Raw genomic sequence first — 21,698 nt, 5'->3', positions numbered from 1 at the left:
AGGGAAACCACTGATCAGATAAATCAGGACAATTAAACATTCCTTGGAAAGATTTTCAAAGTGAAATAACAGTTCCCTTGAGAGCACGTGGAACTGGCCTTCCACCCTCCGCAAGCGCCAGCCTGCCTTGCAGCAACCAGTCTGCACCGCTCTGCATCTGTGCCGAATCGCAAGTGAGGCACAGGAGTTATTTGCAGGCTTAACACCGTGACCATAAGCTTCCTATCTCAGCCCTGCCCTTCCCCGGTTGCCTATCGGCCACCTGTCCTGACAGTGCTTATTGCCAGTGGCTCGGAGACCTTTTCAGCCTCCCACACGTTTTCAGCCTCCAACTCTGAGTTGGCCTCCACCTCTGTCTTAGCTCCCCCACACCTTTTCAGCCTCCAACTCTGAGGTGTCCTTCCACACTTTTTCGGCTCCCACATCTGTCTTGGCCTCCCACACCTGTTTGGCCTCCACCTCTGTCTTGGCCCCCCACACCTTTTCAGCCTCCCATACCTTTTCAGCCTCCAACTCTGAGTTGGCCTCCCACACCTTTTTGGACCTCCACCTCTGTCTTGGCTTCCCATACCTTTTTGGCCTGAACTTCTGTCTGGGCCTCCCCCTCCATCAGGGCCTCCCACACCTTTTCAGCCTCTACCTCCGTGTTGGCCTCCCACACCTTTTCAGCCTCTCTGTCTTGGCCTCCCACCCCTTTTTGGCTTCTCACACCTTTTTTGACCTCCACCTTTGTCTTGGCCTCCCATACCTTTTCGGTCTGAACTTCTGTCTGGGCTTCCCTCTCTGTCAGGGCCTCCCAGCCCTTTTTGGCCTCCCACCTCTTTTTGCCCTTCACCTCTGTCTGGGCCTCCCACACCTCTTCAGCCTCCCACACCATTTCAGCCTCCACCTCTGTCTTGGCCTCCCACACCTTTTTGGCCACCCTCTCTCTCAGGGTCTTCCTTACCTTTCTGGCCTCTGACAACTTAGGCCTCCCACACCTTTTTGGCCTCCACCTCTGTCTTAGGTTAAAAGCATCTGGAAACGAACAGGCAGCTGCCGGACTCAGAAGAACGAGCCAAGTGCACGTATGTCATTGGGATGAGGATTCAACTCCTCTCCCAGAAGTTTTTTCATGGAAAATACTTATAGAGGTTTCAAGAACCAGCAGGACAGTCTGCCGGGGCATCTACAATATCTGCTTAAAAACCAGACTTTCGCTTTCGTACCTTTCAGTTTTCCATCAAAATTAGGGTTGGTGGCGACTTTCAGGCCCGGGTGAGGTAATAGGAAGCAGGAGATTTTGGTGAAGCAGGAAGGGATGTGCTTTCTGACGTTCTGCAGCTCTTCATGCTGATTTCCCGAGACCTGTGAGACACCAGTTTGGGGTCAGGGGGTTTCCTTCTGATGGGGACACCAGTAACACTGGGGTAGCATGGGCTACTACGAGCTGTGGCTGCTTACAGCGGGAAAACGCAGCACAGAAAGGCATCCCATGGGGACACGCCGCACGAGGACAAAGACGAGGCTCTTCCAGCAACCAAGGAACTAGAGTATCTCTGACCACATGCCCTGGGGCATGTCATTATCGTTTGGAAAATGTGTATGTCCATGTATGACTGGAATAGAAAAACATTTGGGACTTCCCACTATGGCCTTTCTTGTCTCCCCTTTAATTAGGTCTCTCCGCTACCAAATCACCCATGCATTTCCTGATTAATCCCAGCGGAGCCCTCACCCATCAGTTTTACTGTACAACTACCTATTACTAAAGCATCGTTCCTGATCCCTGGAGAATCTGCTGACTCCCATCTCTAACGCCTCTCCCAGCTGCTCCCAGGCGAGCCCCAGGGAGCCCGGGCTTGGGCAGAAGCCTAACACAGGCGGCCTCAGCCCTCCGCTGAACGTGACAAGGAAATTCAGCCTCTTAAAATGCCTCTTCTGTGATTTTAAGGCACTGGGTAAGCGTGACTGTAACCAGCATCTCCATACACTGCAGTTCACACCTAACAGCCAGCGCTGCGGCCACCCAGCTGAACCCTCACTGCTGCCGGTGCTCTGGCCGCCGTTCCCTCGCCAGCGCCAGCTGTCCCCCACATCAAGGTCTCACCCTCACGCCCTGTGCACTCTCCATCCACGCAGGGGATGGCAGTGTGTCATCCCTGGGTCACAAGCCAGATTTGCCTCTTCGCTCTCCATCACCGCTCATTAAATGAAACCAGAGCAGAAAGAACACACCTTCAGTCGCTTCTCCAGGAATCTTGCACCACCGTCGGATCCATAGGAAAATTCGTAAGGGAAGCTCCAGTCACGAACAAGGAATATAAGAGACTAGAAAACAGAGACAGAAACACAATGGGGTCAGTACCATACAGCACCCGCTGAGTCAAAGTTACCAGCTGCTCCAGAGCCAGCTTGGAAAAACTCTTCTTTCAAGGGCGTTGCTGTTCTTTTCTGCTAATTGTAGGACCAGGACTGGCTATATCAGATGCCTACTTTTGCTGTACGTTATCGAAAGGTGGTTTGCGAGGGATTTCAGGGCCTCCCATCCTGCCACCACCACTCACAGCAGATGTCGGAGGCCACAGTAGTGGCAGGACCCCCCCGGCATCCTCGCCCCCACCCTCACGCCACAAGAAGACCTGGCCCCGAGTCTCTGCCCAGCTCCAGCAGCATCTCACGCCTTTACTGGTGGAAATACGGTTCTGTGCAGGGCCACCCCATCACGGCACTGAGACCGTGCAGACTCGCTGCATGTGTGGCTGTGTCCTACAAGGGAGAAGGGGGGAAGCAAACCCAGGACTGCTGTACGGGTTTGCTGGGTGGCAGTTTGACTCCCCAGCTCGGAGAATAGCGTCAATCACTTAAACTCCAAAACAAGAAAGAGATCTTTGCTAACCAGGACAAAAGGCAACAAGCTCCTTAACTCCAGCTACATTTAGTTCCATCCTATGGGAATTTTACAGGCTCATTTTTTCAGCCTTTTTCACTGGGCAGCCTTCCAGACAGACTTTTAATGAGAAGCAGATGCAGGATAACGAGGGTGAATAAGAAATCACTGGCTTTTGTAATCTTTATTGAGGCATTCAAAGTTCCTATGCAATAAATAAATAAATAACAGTATGGTCAACTTTTAATCTTTAAAAAAAAAAAGTTTTCAGAAAAAATCCTGTCTCCAGTGTCTCATCTGAGCAAGGGACCTATGTGCAGCGTAACGAATACACGGTTTGGAGGGGAAAGCCCTGAACGCCGAAGCCCGGGAGAGCTTGGCAAGGGTGCCACGGTTCCTCTCATGCACATGGATAAGCAGGTCAGCAAGTGGAATCCATTTCATTGGAATTTCCCTAAAAATTGGCTATGTTTAGAACAAAGATTTAGTGGAGGGAGGGAAAATATTTTCCCTCCTTATTTCTCTTCCATAAAACATCAGGAAAGGTTAAAAAAAAAAAAGAGAGAGAACAGTGAGTTGGCCATTCCTAACTGCATGACAAGCCACAGCAACTGCACCCAGTTAGCTGGTTCAGGACACGCTGTTCTAAGACGACGAGATGCTTAGGAGACATGTCCATGTTTAGGACTTTTCCACAAACACATTATGCATGCCTTGCACTGTTTGACTCTGGAATTATTTTCTTTTTTTCTTAAGCAAAATCGTTCCAGACGTGCTGTCTTTACCATGCCTCATAGCCACCCTCAGCCCCTCCAGCCCAGCCAAACTGCCAGGCACCGCGCGCAGCCTTTGCGAAGGCATCACGACCAGGACTGGTGTCTGGCGAGGGCGCACGGGGCAGCGCAGGCGGTTACGCTTCAGTGCAAGTGCGAGGACGCACCGCGGAGAGGAGGGAACCGAAGGGAAATGTTAACTTTCCACTGCCAAGTACTACTTCCCTTCCAGCAGGATCCATGCAACTGCCTCGCTATCAACACTTTCTCTGCATTCCCTGCTTGGCAGCATTTTCCTATAGGAGCTGTTTTCCAAAGCCCCCTTTATAGATTTGTATATTTTAAGGTCAAAAGAGGTTCAGCTTGTTTGACTTAGAGGCCTGGAACCTCACCCACGAAACTCAACCTGTAGACTCTCTTCTGCAAAGAGCTGTCTCAGTTTAAAGCCTGCAGCTGCCAGAAAAGCCCCTGCATCTCCTGTTAAGCCATCCCAACCACTAAATTGCTCCCTCATTAACACCATGCTCCTCGTTTCTAGTCTGACTTTTGTTCAGCCTCAGCTGCAGACACTGAGCTTCACACTGCCTCGTCCTCCCCACTGGAAAAGCAGTTTATTTACCATTGACCTTCTCCTGCTTCCTCATCAAAACACTTGGCGGTCTTTAAAAACGTGCTCTGCAGGAACAAGCCCATTCTGCGATGTGGACAGGAGGTCTCCATCGCTCACCATCATCACCATCTTCTACCAGATTTTATCACATCCGCATGAGTTACCACCAGTTGTTTGATAATTTTCCCCAGATCATTAATGAAGATGACAGTGAATCAGAGAGACCCTGGGGGGAGCCCCAAGGAAACACTTCTGAAGGATGATGATTCCCTATTAAAATTAGTTCAGGATTCCCTATTAAAATTAGTTCAGCGTGCTCTGTCATCTATCAGTTAATGAGTTTTTAATCCGTTTACAATGGATTAAAACAGACAATGCTGACTTGGTACGTTGTTCACTTGCTTTTAATCAGCATCGTAGGGAGATAAAGCTTACAGAAGGCAACATATCATGGTGATAAGTTACCTTTATCAGTCAAACTCGTGGTCTTTTAGAAATTGATAATGGGATTGTTTGACAAGACTTGCTATCCACAAAACTGTGCGACTTGACAGCAATTATGGTCTTTGGTAAAATCAGAGCCTATTATCCAGCCCTAATGACTTAAGCATATTTAAGTTTCCCCTTACAGCCTCCTTTTTACCAATGGAGTAAGAAGTATTTCACTTTCACTGAAATATTTGGCTACCTTATCCTGATAGTTTTTAAATAAGGAACAAGAATATTTACTTATGTCTGGCTTTTTCCTGTACCATGTTACAGTTTTCTCCTAGCTCTTGCTACTACAAGTCATATATTTTTACCGGTAGCTTTCACACCATTTATCAGTCATCTGCCCATGCCAGCCAGCATCCAATATACCCTCAAAACTCCCCCAAAAAATCTCAATTTGTCCATTTGTTGTATTTTTTAACCTTTTAATTTTATTTCCACTTCCTGACCACAGACACCCTATAAACCCCTTTAGGCCTTCCAGCATGGTAGTGAGGACAGCAATTCTCTTTTTATGTTGGAAGGCAAAAGTAAAATAACTGTAATCCATTCCCAATGACTATTTGCATTTTTACAGTATGTTTTGCTCTCTGCTGTCTTCCACTTTGGGAAGCTCACAAACCCCCATCCAGCTACCACCTAGCCTACTGTAGATGCCAGCTGGAAGTTGGACCAAGCCATTGGGGCTGCCAAAGAACATCTGGTTAAAGGAACAACTTGTACAGGATAAGGTCAGAGCCCCACAGAAGGTGTTTTCCTTCTATTTACCACCCTGATCATGCAACGAGCCCTGTAGCTCCACTGCGGCGTGAGAACGTGTGGCGACCTCGCAGCATCACTCCCTCCATCCTCTCGGGTCCCACTCCCTGCCTCACACCTGGTCCCACAGACCCCCGAAACCTGTTCCAACCACCTTCCCAGCCTCCTAGGTGCAGAGGATTTGGTGCAGCCATAATCAAAGCCATATGAAGTCCATTACTTGATCTGCTAAAGGGCTGGACCTTTAGTAAGCTGCCTCAGGCATGTTATGTGTTCTTTCTGCCCCCCTACCTTCTGTTTTGTCTCTTTTTGTTTATATTCACTTTCCTATGAGAAGGGGGTGTCACAGCCCACCATCCTCACAGCTCTGGTGTCCAGAGCAAGCTCTTGTCTGCCCCATGCTCTCCCATTTTTGAGCACCGGCTTTCACAGGTTGGGAAGCAGCAGGGTGAACAGATGTCCCTTATTTGAAGTTAAAACCCCAATTAAACCGAGCCTTCCCACAGCTCTGCTGTCACTCGTGAGAACTCTGAGCTAATCCTCGTCCTTTCATTTTTCCAGGAGCAGGGATTCCCGGGGCAGGAGGGTTCAAACCTCTCAGAGCGAAGGCTGGACCGAGTCCCTGGGGAGATGGCATGACAAACCTGCCGCAAAACAGGACTGCTTTCCAAGCCTGGCAGGACATCTGGCAGGACAAGGCAGAGCTCTCAGGATGGCAAGGGTTCAGAGAGGAACGGAAGAGGGTTGTTGGATGTATTTGGAAACTTCTTTGGGGGCAAGGAAGCACAAAGCCTTTCCCTCTCACAGCTGAGCCAGTCCCCAGGCATCCCGGTCTCCTCCCTGTCCTGCAAACTGCAGTGACACCTCGTGGTGAAGCCAATCAGCTCGGGGCCAAGCCACCTCCAGCGCAGGGGACATGTGCTGGTCAGGACCCTCGGACTCACCTGGAAAGGTTTCAAGAATGTCTCCTCCATGGCCAGCCGGCCATACTCAGTGAAAAGCTGGAAGGAGAAGCAAAGAACAACAGGACTGTTAGCTTGTCAGCCTGCACGGACACACAGACAGCTCTGGGCCACAGGCACAGTGGCAAGGGATGGTTGTTGACTCAGGGCTAACAGCACCATTTGCAGAGCTGGAACAGAAACTGGCTGGCTGTGTGCTTTCAGTTCACATCTGAGAGGCACACGGAGCTGTTACAGAAATCACCATGCTGAGCCCTCGCATGAAAGATGTCAGCCTGGAATTTTTGGCTGCCAAATCTGTGAAAAAATGGCTCAAATCAGCTGCTTGCTGTTGCTTTCATATCAACCAGAAACTTCATGTGCTACAGGGGACTGCTGGAGCCCTGCTCTCTTTAAACACTCCAAGAAAAAGCGGAAATGAATTCAGAAATAAGTACTTTCCCTGCAAACCCCCACTGTGCAAAGACTGTAAGATCAGCCTACCAGTAAGATTTGAAGGCTCTCCAGTCTCTCTGGACTGTCATTTCTAACTGAAAGCACAATAACGTATTTCACAGATGCCTAGAAACGGGTCTACATGTTAAACAATAATGGCTTAAAATCCAAACTGAAAGATCAGAGTTGCATTGGGTAAGTTCAATGTTAAAAAGGTATTATTGTTAAAAACATTTACTGACTAAAATGATACAAAATTCTTCAAATGCTGATTTTTACAGCTGGACCTTTGCTTTTCTTTCCTTTTTCTTAAGCTCCTGGAAAAACCTACTTAACCGATCAATCAACCATCTAAACAGAAGAGAAAGCTACAGATAATACCAGGAAATGGGCAGGACACGTGTGCCACAAAAATCCAATCAGCTGCTTGTCTCCAACAGTCAGGGCTGTAATTACCCCAGAGGTCACCTGTATTCAGCCAGTACCAGATGTCAGTGTCCAGGCTTATAACCAGCTATCTAATTTCTTTGGGTTTCTCCTAACAATCCAAAGATCCCATACTACAGCGTGACCAGTGCAACTTCTACCTCCAGCTTCCTCATCATTTAAGTAAAACGAGCACTTTTACCACCTCTACTCATGGAGCAGCAGACGGATGCTCGCAGCAGCAGGAGTACAGCCAATACATGGTTAACTATTCTGGATCCCTCCCTATTACCAGTCACTTTAGTCCTTTGCTGCAAGTCACTGCACGTTTCCAGCCCCATGGGTCAGTCCTGGCCTCTGATGGGTCTCTCCTCTCTGAGGAACCTCAGTATAATTTCATGAAAGGATAAATAGGCCAGCATGAGCTGTATCCAAACTGTTCCTGAAAGATCTGTGACAGGTGCTCCACCCTGAGATGGTCTGTGATGGGTACTCTACCCTATGCAGTCTGATGCTCCTCTAACCACACCATTAGAAAGTCAACTTAACCCTCTCTGGCTGCACCGTGGACAGAAGAAAAGCTACTGCCCTCCACTTTCCAGTGGCCTCATACACAGCTGAAGATCATCACCACCTCCCCTCAGCCCTTTTGTCTCAACTTAACAGCCTGGGTTCTTTCAGCCTCTCTGTGCCCTCCAGCCTCCCGCTGCAGCACAAAGCACAGCTGTGGGCCATTTCCAGCTCCAGAGGTGATCAGCCTTGAGGAAGGCACATGTCCCAGACACAGGAACAGTCCCTCCTGGTGAGTGTCCCTCTGACTGCCCTACCAAAGGACCCAGGCACTCAAGAAACCACACTACAAGAGCGTAGGTAAGACAGTTTTCAACCCAAGTGACTGTTCCTTCATGCCCATGAACCTGTATGAGAGTCAGGAAACTGAAAAACCCTTTTGTGGGTCTGAATGTGAAAGTGCCTTTCCAGAGCAACACAGCTTGCAAGTGCAGAGCGTAATCCAGGCACCCCAGTGCTGCAGAGCAGCAGGGACAAGGGTCTTACCTGCAAGTGCTGCAGATCATCCTCCTGCACGTTCTGGGACAAGTTATAAACCTGCATTTAAAAACAAAAACTTCAGAGCACTCACAATGGCCTGTTCTTTGGGCCAACGCATGGGTCAGTGTGGTTAAAGCCTGTGACAGAATTGGGGACATTACCATGGGGACACAGTCAAAGTCCAACCTGGCCCATGGTGCCAGTACAAGACAGGCCCCAAGCACAGCTGTACTGCTGGACAGACTCACGCTGTCAGACAGACAGGCACTGCTGCTCCCTCTGCAGCAAAACACTCCAGCATGAGAGCACCAGGGGCTGTCACACCCCAGCCTGGAATCCTGTCAGCTCCAAATAATATTCCTCCTTCTCCATTTTTATGATGTGCTAAGCTCTGTACCAAGACACAGCTTCCAGCTCATTCACACTGTCCTCTAAGAGCAAAGACCGGTCGGTAGGAAGGGAAGCCCTAACAGGCTATGTGGCTACTGGTGTGTGAACGCCCCCAGCCCAGAGGTTTCTCCAGCAGCAGGGACAAAAGCACACCCAGTTCCCCAGACCAAGGTCCTTTCCTCTTCGTTAGCTGGAAGCAAAGGGGTTATTAGGGTTTGGGCAGGGACTTATCTGCTGCTGGCCCTGTTCTTGGGGTGAGATGAGATGAGACTGTTCCCTGTGATGGAGTCACGTGTGAATCCTGTGCTCAGTGAAGCCAACATGATGGCCTTTGTCTCTACCACCAAAGGCCCTGGCTAGCTGCTGTGTTACTGGGTTTTTGCCACCACCTTTTAGGAAATTATTCCTGGAAACATCCCCCTTCTTACCTGTATCGAGCTGATCATTGTGCTAAGGGCAAAAACGGTGGCCGAATCCCGCAGGGTGGACTGGCTGTCAAAGGTCCCCTGCGTGTCCATCAGCAACACTGCAACCTGAGAATCAGAAAGCTCCACATCAGCTTGGGTGTACCCGTTTAGCACCTGCATCCAAGCAAAATCACCCTCAAATGCCAAAGAGGTGGGGAGGTGAACATCAGCTGCATTCTTGTGCTGGGAGTCTCACTGCTTCTGCCTCAGACTTATAACTGCTGGAGAACAAAGGAAAAGAGCAGCCCCAGTCATTCTTGACAGCATGATGACTCCATCAGGCAGCAAAATGAATGCTGTGCAATGCAGAGGAGGGAACTGCTTCACTCCTCAAATACTTGCTGTCAGTGCGGATGGATCTTTTCCTGAGTCTGCATTAGCTTCGCATCATAGAAGCCAAACACAGCAGCGTATCGCACATTCTTAACCCAAACCACATTCAGCCCGCATTAGAAATCACACCATGAATAATTCAGAGTCACTTGGGTGTTGGGCTCTTCGTTAAAGAGTAGATGAATAAAAATATTCCTGGCTGTAAGTTGAATTTGCAAGATGCCCCAAAATCCAGTTTGCAATGTATCTGACCGCCCTGAATGAAGACAATCCATTTTACTGCTACTGCTCTAGGAAAGGGGAGTAGTTTACAAGGACCTCAGATTCAAGATCCCTGGGAACACCAGAGAAATAAACTGTGGGATGCCCAGAGTTAGAGGGACACCTAGAGAGCATATCAGGGACACTTAAGACATGGTATCAACTCACTGCATTAAACCCATTTGTGCTAGATCAGGGATATGGTGTTGAAGACCTTCTCTAAACTTGCACAGGCATTTGAGCCACCTAAGGCAAGGCAGAAGAGTCTGGAAGAGAAAAATGAGCTGACCAGCAACAGACAGCTATACAACAGAGAAACACATACCTTTTTACCATCAGGCTTGTCCACCAGGAAAACCTCACTCCATATCTGAATGCCAGTTGTCTCCCGCTCAGACCCTCCCCTCCAGGAGAAACCAGTCAGAGGCTCGTTGTAATCTCCAACCCAGTCCACTGCTTCCTGCGGGTAGGAACAGAAGTTGCTGGAGTTCTTATCTCATTTTGGTTCTACACTTTTCCTCTGTGCTGCCTCCACCTCAGTGCTGGAGGGGGGCAGCCCCTATAAGAGAGGTTTCCTACACGGCAGCAAATGTGAACATCTCTGCTTCAAAGTCAAGAGGCCACTAGAGACCCACTGGTGCACAGGGCTGTGGAAGGATCTGCTCTATTTTATTTTGTAGAGCCTATGCTTCCCATGAGAGGCTTGAGCAGAGCCCCAAGCCAGTGTCCTGTCCAGCTCATCCCTGGGTGGTATGTGGAAGCAATGAGCAGCAGCACCATACCCCTGGGAAGAGCCACCCGAGCTGGAGCCATACCTTATTGTACATGTACCGCAGCATGAAGTCCATCAGGAATGATTTTCCTTTTCTAAAAGCTCCAGCAACAGACACAGCCACGACCTCCTTATCTCTGACAGCCTCTGAGAGGAGGATGCGGTTCAGTGCAGCTTCATCCAGTTCAAAGGAATGGTCATCTTTGACAATGAGGACTTGCACTGGTCCTGCCTTCCTCACGGACTCCTCCTCCTCTGAGCTCCACTCGTAAGTCTTCTCTGCAAAACTACCTACATAAACAAGTAAAACAAGAGCTGTCAGGTTCTTTCTTCTGCAAAGTTCAGAATCACAGACAATGGGGCTGAGCAGGGTGGTAACAGGCTAGCTAGCCCAAATATCCATCCCAAAACTGCATCGTTCAGAGCAGATGTCTGTCAAACCTGTCCTCAGACATCTCAATGGAGACTCCATGCCACTCGTGGGCCATCTGTCCATTTGCTCCCTGAAGGCAGAGAGTTCCCTGCCAGAATCTCCCTTGACAAAACACACCCATTACTCTCTGTCCTACAACAGTCGACACGGAGAACAGATCACTCTCATCTTGCCTGCAAGAAGTTCTTACATACACAAAGACTGCCCTTAACATCTCCCTTAGCTTTCTCCCTGCTAAAAAAAGAGAAGTCCAAGCCCTGGATTACTCCTTGCTACCACATCATCTATGCATCTGAATGCTCTCCTCTGGACACTCCCCACCAGGTCCTTCCTGAAGGCTGCCTCAAAAATGGAAGCAGCATTCAAGCTGAGGTGTCTAAGTACCTCCTGTCTCTATCAAAGGACGCTGCCTTTATGCACCCTGTGCAACTGCTGTTTCTGTAGCAACAGCAGAGTCCTGCTCCATCTGCAGTCTGCACTAATGCTCGAAGTGTAATCTGCTGCTTCTGTCATCGACCCCATTGATGGCCTCCCCCGAGACAGCCCCAGCAGGAACCAGGCCACAAAGACACACGCCCAGCCTGATAAAAGCCACTTCTTCACTCCCAAGCTGAAAGCACAGGCACTGCTCACTTTCCCATTTCGAAATGGCAAGGTTCCCCGCAGAGCTGCTCCCCGGCACAGAGGCGAGCGCTGCCCAGGCTGTGTAGTGTTCATACGGCCTTACAAGAGGGTCTCACCTCCCTGCCAGGACAGAGGAGAAGGGACAAGCACGATGCTGCAGCATGATGCCTTTGGAGGGGACAGGCAGGGACCCAGCGTTCAGTCACTGCATCCACGCTCAGCAATGGCAGGGTGCCAGACAGATACGTATCACCCGCATGATCCTCCAGGCCAACGTGGCTGAGATGATTACAGCTTTTAATGGCCTCATGGCCTGTTTGGGTTGCTTTGTGTACCTGCCATAATATGGGAGACGGATGCGTTTTAAGTCCTGCCATCCACAGAGACCGCAGCCCCGGGGTTTGCAAAGAGCAGGCCAGCTCCAGTAATTTTCCTTTCGTTGTCTCCAAACTTCCCAGCACAGGAAGGAGATGCCGAGGGTGATTAATCATGCCAGTCAGCTCACCTACAGCCACGTGAAATCTCTTCGCCAGCAGGGAAGGGAGCGTGTGATGGAAAGTTCCTCCGCATTTCTACAAAAACTTTCCAGTTCGTTGGCTTAGGCTGCAACTTTCCAAACACGGTAGCCTCAAGTTAAAACTCCGCGGTCTCCATTTCAGACCCTGACCTCGGAAATCCAGTTTTCAGCCAGTGCCAGCTGTTTCAAAGCACAAAGACTATGTGTGCACACGCTAAAAGGCAAGCTATAAATACCAAGAGGAATAGGGTTTGCCCATTCTGGGCCTCTTTATAAAGAAGCCTCCAGCAGCAACTTCGTATTTTAAATAACAGCAGTGCTTTTGTACGAGCTTCTGATTTCCTACGATCCTGCAACGAAATATCGGGATCATTAAGACTGGTTGCTAGGGGATTTCTGGTTGCTCTCGGACATATACTACAAGCTTTCTTTGCTCACAGCTGAAAGACAAAGATCTTTTCTTCCCAATGCTTGGAGATTTTTTTAGCAAAACAAAAGTCCCAAACGCTCTGAAAAGCTAGATTCTCCACCAAACTGCAGCAGTCAGGGACCAGCAGCACCAAACTCCCTTCAAACACCAGCCCCTGCCCCATGTCACTGCTTTGGGGCCTCCAGCAAACAAAAAAAAAAACCCTTCCCATTTCAAATACACGTACTCAGGATCCAGGCACACATCACCAAATGACTTGAAAACTGAAGACCTCTGAAAGCATTCAGTCCACTTGCTGCACACACCAAACACCGTTTCCAGCATTAAGATCTGCCCAACACATAAGTATGGACAGATGCCAAAGGGCCGCAAGCTCGCGTGCTCTTTTTTAAGCACTACCATGCTGCAAGTGCCATATAAAGTCTCCGATAGGAAATACCTCCTCTCCCGCAGTGTTTCCCAACGCCCTGCTCAGCTGAGTCCGATTTTTTTTTTTCTTTCTACAGTTGCACAGAAAGGACAGTAGAGAGATCCTTGCATAGGATGTGAATCATGGCGGAGGCAGGAAAAAAATTTGTAAATCGAATTAATTCTAAACATTTCTGACTCTAGCCAAGCCATCAGGGGTGCGGGTGAAATAGCTGTGCCGCCTCCCCAGACCAGATGAGTCCCACCTCCAGGCGTGCAGACAGAGGGCGAGGGGGACCAGCATTTCACTCGTCCCACACTAGCACTAACTGGAGCTGCAGCCAGAGCGCCCAGCTGGGTACCAAGACAGGCACAAACCCTGCTGTCTATGGGCTTCAAGCACAGGGAAAGGCAGCATGGATGCCCCCAGGTCAGACAGCTGAACGGACTGCCAGTCCTGGTCAAGGATCCGAGCACCGTGACAGGGGACTGAGCAGAGTCCCTCCCATCCTGCTGCCAAAGGGACAGTTGGTGCCAGATTTGCCCTCCTACTGCTGCTGGTGCCTGGACAGAACATCCCAGGTCTTCCTCTCCCTCCAGTTCAGCTGCTGGAAAGAGCAACAAGCAGTGCAGAGGAGAAGAGATTGTGTTGTCCCTTCAAAACATCAGAATCTGTAAAAGGAGCGTAATTTTTTTAGCAGATATTGGCAGATTTTGGGAGAAATCTCCAAACACAGGTTACAGTCCAAAGCAGCCGTGGTGTCCCACGGTACATCCTTGCTTCCATCACCCGAACACCAGGAAAGCCAGGCTGTACAACACAGAGGCAAAATACAAAGTATTATGAGCAAGATACGTTGATTTCCCAGTTCATTGGAGATATCAGGAGAAAAGGCATTATATTAAGCAGGTCTCTGAACTAATTTCAGCCCTGTTATCTCTGCTTCTTTCATGCATGCCATCTGCAGATAAAACTCTTTCTTATTTGTTTCCATGTGATGAAACTTCCACATTCTGTTTATTAGATTATCTACCGCACTGGAGAGCCAGGGATTATTTTATAAGATGGCTGCGCATTACTGGAAATCAATTATTTTAACTGGTCTTTCCGGCATAAATTAGTTATCTGCTTTGAAGGAAGTTGTACCTGGTAATGACAAAACATCATCTGGCCAAAAAGGAAAGGAAGAAAACTTCAGCTTTCCTAAACACACTCTTGTTTTTACTCATTTTCTAACTTGATTCCTCCTTTCTGTCGGCTCTCTCCCAGCGCCTTGCAGTTACGTCAATTCTCAAGCTGCTCATTCAGAAATTGCCAGGATACAGTTCCTTTTCCCCATTTCATAACAGCTCATTTCCATCGCTCTAAAGCAGGGTGGAATCCACGTCTCTTTTCCATATGGTGATTCAAAGGGGAAAGGTGAAGGAGATGAGAATTTGCATTCGTACTTACTGGGCTGTCAGACAGCAGCAAGGAAATGGCCCAATTCACGCAGATGGCCCCGTAACACAGGGCACACTGCTCACTTTATTAGAGTCTAAGGAAAAAATAAAGCAGTCTTCAACTGCTCTGGGACTTACTTTTGGTTAGAATTAAATAAATTAAAACAGCGTATTTCACGTTGCGCCTGTGTATGGACTGACAGCTGATGTCTAATGTATTTAAGGTCCTACAGAAGAATAAATTAGATAAATTACATGTCACTAATTATGCAATGTACCTTTGGTCAGTGCTTGCTTAAGCCTGTTTTTCCTTAGTTATGGAGGAACAGGTCACAGAAATGCTGACTGCTTTCCAGAGACCATCCAATAAAGTCAGCTTTTTCCTTAAATGAGTTTGCACAAGAAATACGTCTCATTCCAGAGAATGAAACGCAGCTGTGACCCATCATCTGTGCAAACACAGGCTGCCTAACCAGACCCTGAGAAGGCCAATGTGCCAGCCCTGCTCTTGTGCCCTCTTGGATCCCTGGAGCCTTACCTACCCAAGCACTGCCCAAGAAAAGCAGAGACTGCAGCCTGGGCCCCGATCCCCTCGCTAAAATATACAGATGTCATGCGGTGCTGCTATTCTGCGGGTCTTGGAACCAGGTTACTTTACTGCATGGAAAACTAGAAACTACCAAAGAGAGAAAATCGAGGTTTGATGGGAAGCTTTAACTTATTTCCCTGGAATACAGCATCTCTGTATCGACCGGGTTAGGTTGCTTATCAGCAGTCCTCCAGGGATTAATTCGATCAGCAGAGATAGCTGTGTGGATCCTTTCTGAAGCTGTGTTCACCCCAGCTGTTTACATTACAAACATATCACAGTGCCACCGATGATACCATGAGCCAAGCGCTGAACAGACCTTACAGTCAGGCTTGATCCCTCTGCACATTCTCCAGAGAGCTTCAGCTTCCAGGAAGCTTATCTGCCCGCCACAAACGGCGCTGGCGAAGAAAGACATCTCTCTCCAAGCTGCAGTCTCCCTTGCACGTATCACATCCAGCGCGGCTGCTGCTATGACACGAGTTCTGCTCACTCTATTCATGCTGAACTACCTCCGCCACACGCCAACCAGCCAACGATCAGCAGCAAGGCTCTGAGGAGGCTGGGAACGGCAGCATCGCTTTGAGCATGCACCAGACATCCTCTCCTTCTCTCCGAGACAGGCCTGCGCACAGCTCTGCATCTTATCCAGCTAATGAGGGACAAACGAGAAATTAAGCATTGAAGCAAAGCACGTATACCGGACAGCCAGGGCGGAGGGGGTGTTGTAGGGCAATAACCTGTATCGATCCTGCACAAAGGATCAGACGGGATCCTGCACAAAGGATGCACGGCAGGGCACAGCTGCATCCCGAAGAGCTGAGGCTGCTGGGGGAGCCTGGCCCGGCCAGCTATGAGTTAGCAAATTCCCTCAGCACAGGGCTGCCATAAGGTGTCTAGACCGCGCTACTCCTGAGAGACGATGTCTTCAAGAGGACAAAGCAGGGAAGCCTGACTGGGTAAAGCCCTCTCTTACACTCATCACCGCTCTGCAGTCTTGCCTGCGCCGGTCTCAGCGGGTTCCTAGCCAGCAGGTCAGAAAGCCTCCTGAGCTGGGTTTAACAAAACACATACATTCACCGCCTCTTTCTGCATCCTACCTGTGCCTTCTACACCCAGGGCACAGCCGACCACACAGCCACACAACCCTCCCTCCACCCTGCTCACACCTCTGGCGGGATTTGTGGTGGCCCCATGGAGTCAGAGGACCCCAGACCCAGGGAGGGCAAACACCAGGTGCCATCCACCAGTAGCACCCACTGAGCAGAGCCACCGAGCCCCGCTGAAGCAGCACACATACACACGTACCTCCCTCAGGCCCCAGCTTGCCCCACTGCCTCCTTACGCCTGGAGCTGGTGGTCTGGGAAATGCAGCCATGAATAGGAAGGCAGACCTTCTTGTGCCCAAGTGGGAAATCACTTACACCTCCCCAAACTGCATGTACGGATGCAATCACAGCTGTGCCATGAACCAAGGTGCAAGGCAGGCTCTTGATACCTGTGGAAACGATGGGTAAATGACACAGCCCACAATGAAGACCTGCACCCAGGGAGCTGCAGGGCACTGCTTAGAAACAAGTGAAGAAAACTGTCATGTAAAAAATTAGCCCTGTCCTTCATCAAGCAAGCGTGGCAGGTAAAAGACCACACTTGGTAGTCATTTGGGGTGTTGTTTTGAGATCCCCAGCTACCCTCTCCGAAGTTGGGGTGAACTCTTATACCCCAGTTGCATGGCTGCGTTAACACCTCTGCCCAACGCAATCTGCACCCCCATGTGTTCCTAGCGAGCACCCCACTTCTCTGCACCCCTGGATGCCCACAGCAGGGAGCCCAGCAGGGTGGCTACCTGCCAGGCTTGGTACTCATCCTTCGCTTTTTTTGGAGCGGTGGTAAGATGTAGAGAGCACCTTCTTCCCGCCAGCCCTGAGTCATCCAGCTGGCAGCACAGCAGCTTCAGCTAGAGCGTGGCCAACTCAGCCCCTTTTCCCTTTGGCAGGCGAAACGAGGAGATGAATGATTATGCTGATAACACCAGTGGTTTGGGACCTTCCTGCATAAAAGACTGCTGACAGAAACAAGAGCTTGGATGATTACTGGCCACCAAACCTGTCTGTTACAAGAGACACATCTCAAATGCCAAAATCCAATGTGGAACTTTTTTACGACGACACCTACTACCACTTACATGAAGCTACAGTGCCTTGGCTGGCTCTGAAACAGCAGCAATGCCCACTGCTGTGAAATTCCCAGGCTGAGTTCATTATTAGCGCGCTTCAGAGACACAGGCACACAACTACCTTGGGCAGAAAGCAGATCAGACAGAGCTTTTTCTACTCGTTTTTCAAGAAGTTTGAGGTCATGTTAGACCCCAGGGAAGTTAGAGGTCACGTGGCTATGTCCATGCCAGTTCACGTGCCAGGATGGGCTGATTCAAAGGCAAGGTGGGCAACTCTCAGAGGGAACCTTATTCCCACCTGTGTTCATCAAAAGACAGCGCTACCAAAAGGACATTACCTACTTCTCAGATATAACTCCTGGGCCTGCCCACTTACCCATATTAAGCCTAGACAGGCTCAGGTGTGACACCATGACTGAAATGCATCTTGCAAGAATACGTCTCCAAAACATGCTTCACCCCCAGCACACATTTTCTGCACGGTCCTTCATCCATGCTCTTGTCAACAGGCAGCCTCCCTCCACCATCAGTATTTGATTTAGTAATTTCTGACATGAAATTATTTTTACCTTTTTGTTGTTACAATTGCCTGAAAATAAAGCTTGGTAAATGTGCCACAAAATCCTAGGATATAGCATGAAAGACAATTACACTCTGGAGAAAATGTTTATGTATACAGAGCGCTTTAAATATGTTTTACTGGCTTGGCAGAGTTCAGTGCCTTCTCTGGAGCCTCTACCCCATTTGGGAAATCTGTGTTCAGTTACTCTACTGTCGTAACACTTAACCTTCCTTCAACTGACAGCAAATGTGAGTGTTTCTGGCAGGACCAAAGCAGCTGGGGTCCCTCTAGTCCAATGTGGCTTCTGGAGGTGATCCACAGGACATCCCACACCTCCCAGAGCACAATGATACCTGCACCAGAGGAGTTAATATAAGGCCCACTGCCTATGAACATCACCTAGGCCCTAAACAATAGTTATGTATGCTGTTTCTCATCCGTGGGTTTAGCAGAGAAAATGCAGCAAGACACAACCAACTCCATATGCTGCTTCCCCCTTCCATTACTCAGGCAGGCAGCCAATGCCGAAGCCTCTCATGGCATGGACATGACATGAAGCATGACAAGGGCACCATGCCCTGCGAGGCAGGCTCAGGGCATCCCGGTTCTTCCCCCAAAAGGGAAAAGGCAGGCTGGTCTTGCTGCTGCTCACCTGCAGGAACACGCTATTCTAATTCTTTGTACAATGCTGCTGCCTGAAAACCAAAGGCACAAAGACCAAGTATCACATTTAGCGATTTAGTTCTCCAGCTTGCGATGTTGTCTGGTCTCTTCTTTCAAGTCCCAACACTTCATTTACTTTTCCCATTTACAAGCTCGTAATTTGGTTGTGCATCTTCTCATATCTAGAGGTTTTCTGTGTCAAGGCCTGCCTGTCAGAAACATCTCAGCTTTCACTTTTCAGGACGTTCCTAGCATTCAGAGTCACAAAGAAACGCCAGGAAGTGGAATCTGAAAATCCACCATAAAAGGTCAAAAAAACAAATGACAAACAGAAAGGATGTCAGCACTATTAGTTAAAAAAACCAACAAAGGACTACAAAAAATATCCTTTTCTTTCCAGTTTAACCCATTGCTGTGCTGTCTGAAAGTGTGGCATTGATGATCTCAGCCTGGCCTGTGCTGGTGAGGAGTCCCTTCTCCCCATACCAGTTGCTCAGCCCTTCCTGGCAATCAGGCCCCTCTAAGACCTCTCACAAATCTCACGTCCAGTTTGAAAATCCTGACCAAGAAGTATACATAACCTCTGTAATCCCTTTTATGGTTTTGAAACGGAATTCTTGACGAGTGGGTCATTCCGATTGCAACATGGGCCATGACGGAAAACATGAGAGATTTCACACAATTTGTTCCAGTCTATCCTGTTCAAATGAGTGACTGGGAGCAGAGACCTCTAATGGCTTTACTGTAACAAGGAAGCAGGCTGCTGAGCATCTGCAACTCCCAAGCACAAAGAATTTCAGGGAAACAACAGTGTAACCTATTACAAGCCTTCATCGAGCTGGCTGGACTTCACCACACCAATAAGGATTTAGTCTAACAATCCTTATTTTGGGAAAAACACAGTCCCTTACTCTTCTCAAAAAATTCTATCTGACTTTTTCATCTGCAGCTCCCTCAGCCATTCATCCAGCAACCAGCAGCAGTTGTGAGGTCTACGCACCACTTAGCACGTTCAGTAAGAGCGCCTTAAATGATGCATAGCCTTATGCTGACCTTCTGCCCAGGGCTAAATCCTACGCTTGATGCATTACACGCCCCTACACAAGCTCCCGGGGATGTACGTAGTGACAGTAACCCAGCTCTAGTAGCTGACCAGAGGCAACTTCTTCTGGGTGCCATGCACTCCCTCACCCTAATTCGCTCTGTGATCTTTAAAAAAGCACATTATTTTTATGAAACAAAGGAGAAGGGTTGCACTACAGTTGCCTGTTTTCAGGCCTGACTAATCAGAGAGTAATTAGGACAAAGTTTGATCCGTTTCAAAATAGCGTAATATTTTTAGTGACCCATAAGCCCATTTTTAGAACACAGCAAGGACTTTCTACTTTCTGCCTTAGTTTGAGTAAAAGCCTGAGACTCCTCCTTCGCCAGCTAGGCTGAAAAACGTAGCAGTGGAAATAGTCACCCCATGGACTGATGTCACCAGACAATGCTGCAGTCACTGGACGTAAACACATCTTTCAGGGCAATGAGGTTCTGTGGTATAAATGCACACTTTTATTAAAGGGGGCTTTTTTTTTTTTTTTCCCCTAGTAAAAAAATACAGGAATTTTGCTCTCTAATTTATTACCTGCAACGTCAACCAGCCTGGCAAAGTGCCAGGAGATCGCTCTAGGAATAGGTAAACCTCTGTGGAAGACAGGGTATGACTTTGACCTGTGGATGGGTTGCAGCAGAAGGCGTCTGATCCCACAGAGATCCACTTGGATCCATGGATGCTTCCAGATGCTTGCAAAACTTATAGAGAATCTAAGGAAGAGTTCCGCAAATCAGTGACACATCACATTTCACTCAAGTATGGCTTAGCAGCATGTTTAGACTGAGGGATGTGCCTAACTGTCCAGCTGGACCAAGGCTATACTTTCCAAGATGATGCTTTCTCCATTTATATCCATTTCAGCATCATTTGCATTTTCTTCTCATGCTATCAAGACCTGATGGGAAAGCACCAGTGTGTGTACGTGTGTGCAATACTCAACACACAGAGAGACGGGACTGACAGCTCTGTGAGACAAAGCTGAGAATGTCAGCTTGTTCCCTGGGAAGTTTTCCCTTTCAATTACCCAAGGGTCTAACGACCTTCGTCAAGAGTCACAGTTAAAAATGGCACTAACCAAATGAGCGTCGCTCATTTTCTCCCCGCTCTCTTGCAAAAAGGCCACCACCCGCTCCGCTGACTCAAATCACACACTCCGTTATCCGAACGCTTCCGCAAACATGTCCCTCAACTGTAAATCATTACCATGGGAAACACTGCGCTCATCTATACAAATTAGAGCATAATTTGTGTATCTAACCATCACAGCTCAGCTCACCTGCTCTGCCTGATGAGACAGGATACCGTGAGCACCGATGAGTGAGTTCATATGGAATACAACTCAGGGGAAATGACAAATTGCACTCCTCAGCAGCCCCAAATAACGGCAAATGGCTGTATAAAACCTGATTTTCTACAAAACAGACAGCGCATCAGTGGAAGTCGGTAAAGCCGTACATCGCTGAGCACTGGACGCAGAAGGTTCGGCCGCAGCCCTGGCTGGACAAAAGGTGGAAGGCACCAGGAGCCTCTTTGCTTGCTCGGTGCCACCCACCTGTGGGACCAGCTGTGGCTCCCGTGGGGTGTGCAGCCCACCCATGGGACCGGCTTTGGCTCCCGTGGGGCGGCAGCAGCTGCCGGTGGATCCAGGCCTGCCACAGGCTCCGGAGGAGAAGGGAATCCTTGAAGGAAGATGCCGCACAACTTCCTCCTCCCCGCTCCGGTCCCTGGCCCTGCTGCCCCCGGCTCCCCCGGGCTCAGGCGGGGTTTGCAAAGGGATGGCTTGAAAATGGCCCCTTCTCTGGAGGGTCTGACACACCAACAAAGCCCTACAGCCTTCTCAAAGGTGGAAAATCCCTCTGTAGGAGAGCGACCTGCCGGGGGAAGGCCGGCGGCTCCGTCTGAAGGAGAAGGTGGGGTTGAGCGGGACTCCTGTTCCCCGGCTGAGGTGGGGTGGTGGCTGAGGTGATGACACCCCCGGGGTGGTGGCTGAGGTGACATCCCCGGTCCGCAGCGGGGCTGAGGGCAGGTGCTGTTGGGACAGCAGCGAGGGGCCGAGGGGCGGCAGGGCAGGCCGGCAGAGAGCCGGGCCGGCCGCAGGGCTCCCCACGGAGGTGGCTGCCAGGGGTGTCCGGTCCTGCGTGGGGCGCAGGGCCCC

At 49.4% G+C, this 21,698-nt stretch overlaps 1 protein-coding gene across 1 annotated transcript in view; it reads right to left on the bottom strand.

Annotated features, from left to right (window-relative positions):
• Positions 1 to 21,698, bottom strand: part of ATL1 (atlastin GTPase 1) — a 74,638-nt gene that overhangs the window by 9,660 nt on the left and 43,280 nt on the right. Inside the window, exons 3-9 of the mRNA XM_009893936.1 lie at positions 10,643 to 10,890; positions 10,153 to 10,287; positions 9,195 to 9,299; positions 8,383 to 8,433; positions 6,448 to 6,504; positions 2,218 to 2,310; positions 1,209 to 1,347 (exon numbers count right to left, since the gene is read on the bottom strand). Of these exons, the coding sequence (XP_009892238.1) occupies positions 1,209 to 1,347; positions 2,218 to 2,310; positions 6,448 to 6,504; positions 8,383 to 8,433; positions 9,195 to 9,299; positions 10,153 to 10,287; positions 10,643 to 10,890 (828 nt within the window). The remainder of the gene's footprint in view (positions 1 to 1,208; positions 1,348 to 2,217; positions 2,311 to 6,447; positions 6,505 to 8,382; positions 8,434 to 9,194; positions 9,300 to 10,152; positions 10,288 to 10,642; positions 10,891 to 21,698) is intronic.

This window comes from Charadrius vociferus, unplaced genomic scaffold (assembly GCF_000708025.1).
Source record: "Charadrius vociferus isolate BGI_N301 unplaced genomic scaffold, ASM70802v2 scaffold49, whole genome shotgun sequence".
NCBI classification, from domain to species: Eukaryota; Metazoa; Chordata; class Aves; order Charadriiformes; family Charadriidae; genus Charadrius; species Charadrius vociferus.
The sequence above is the reverse complement of the archived record's forward strand: the minus strand, read 5'-3'. Positions and strand labels throughout refer to the sequence as shown.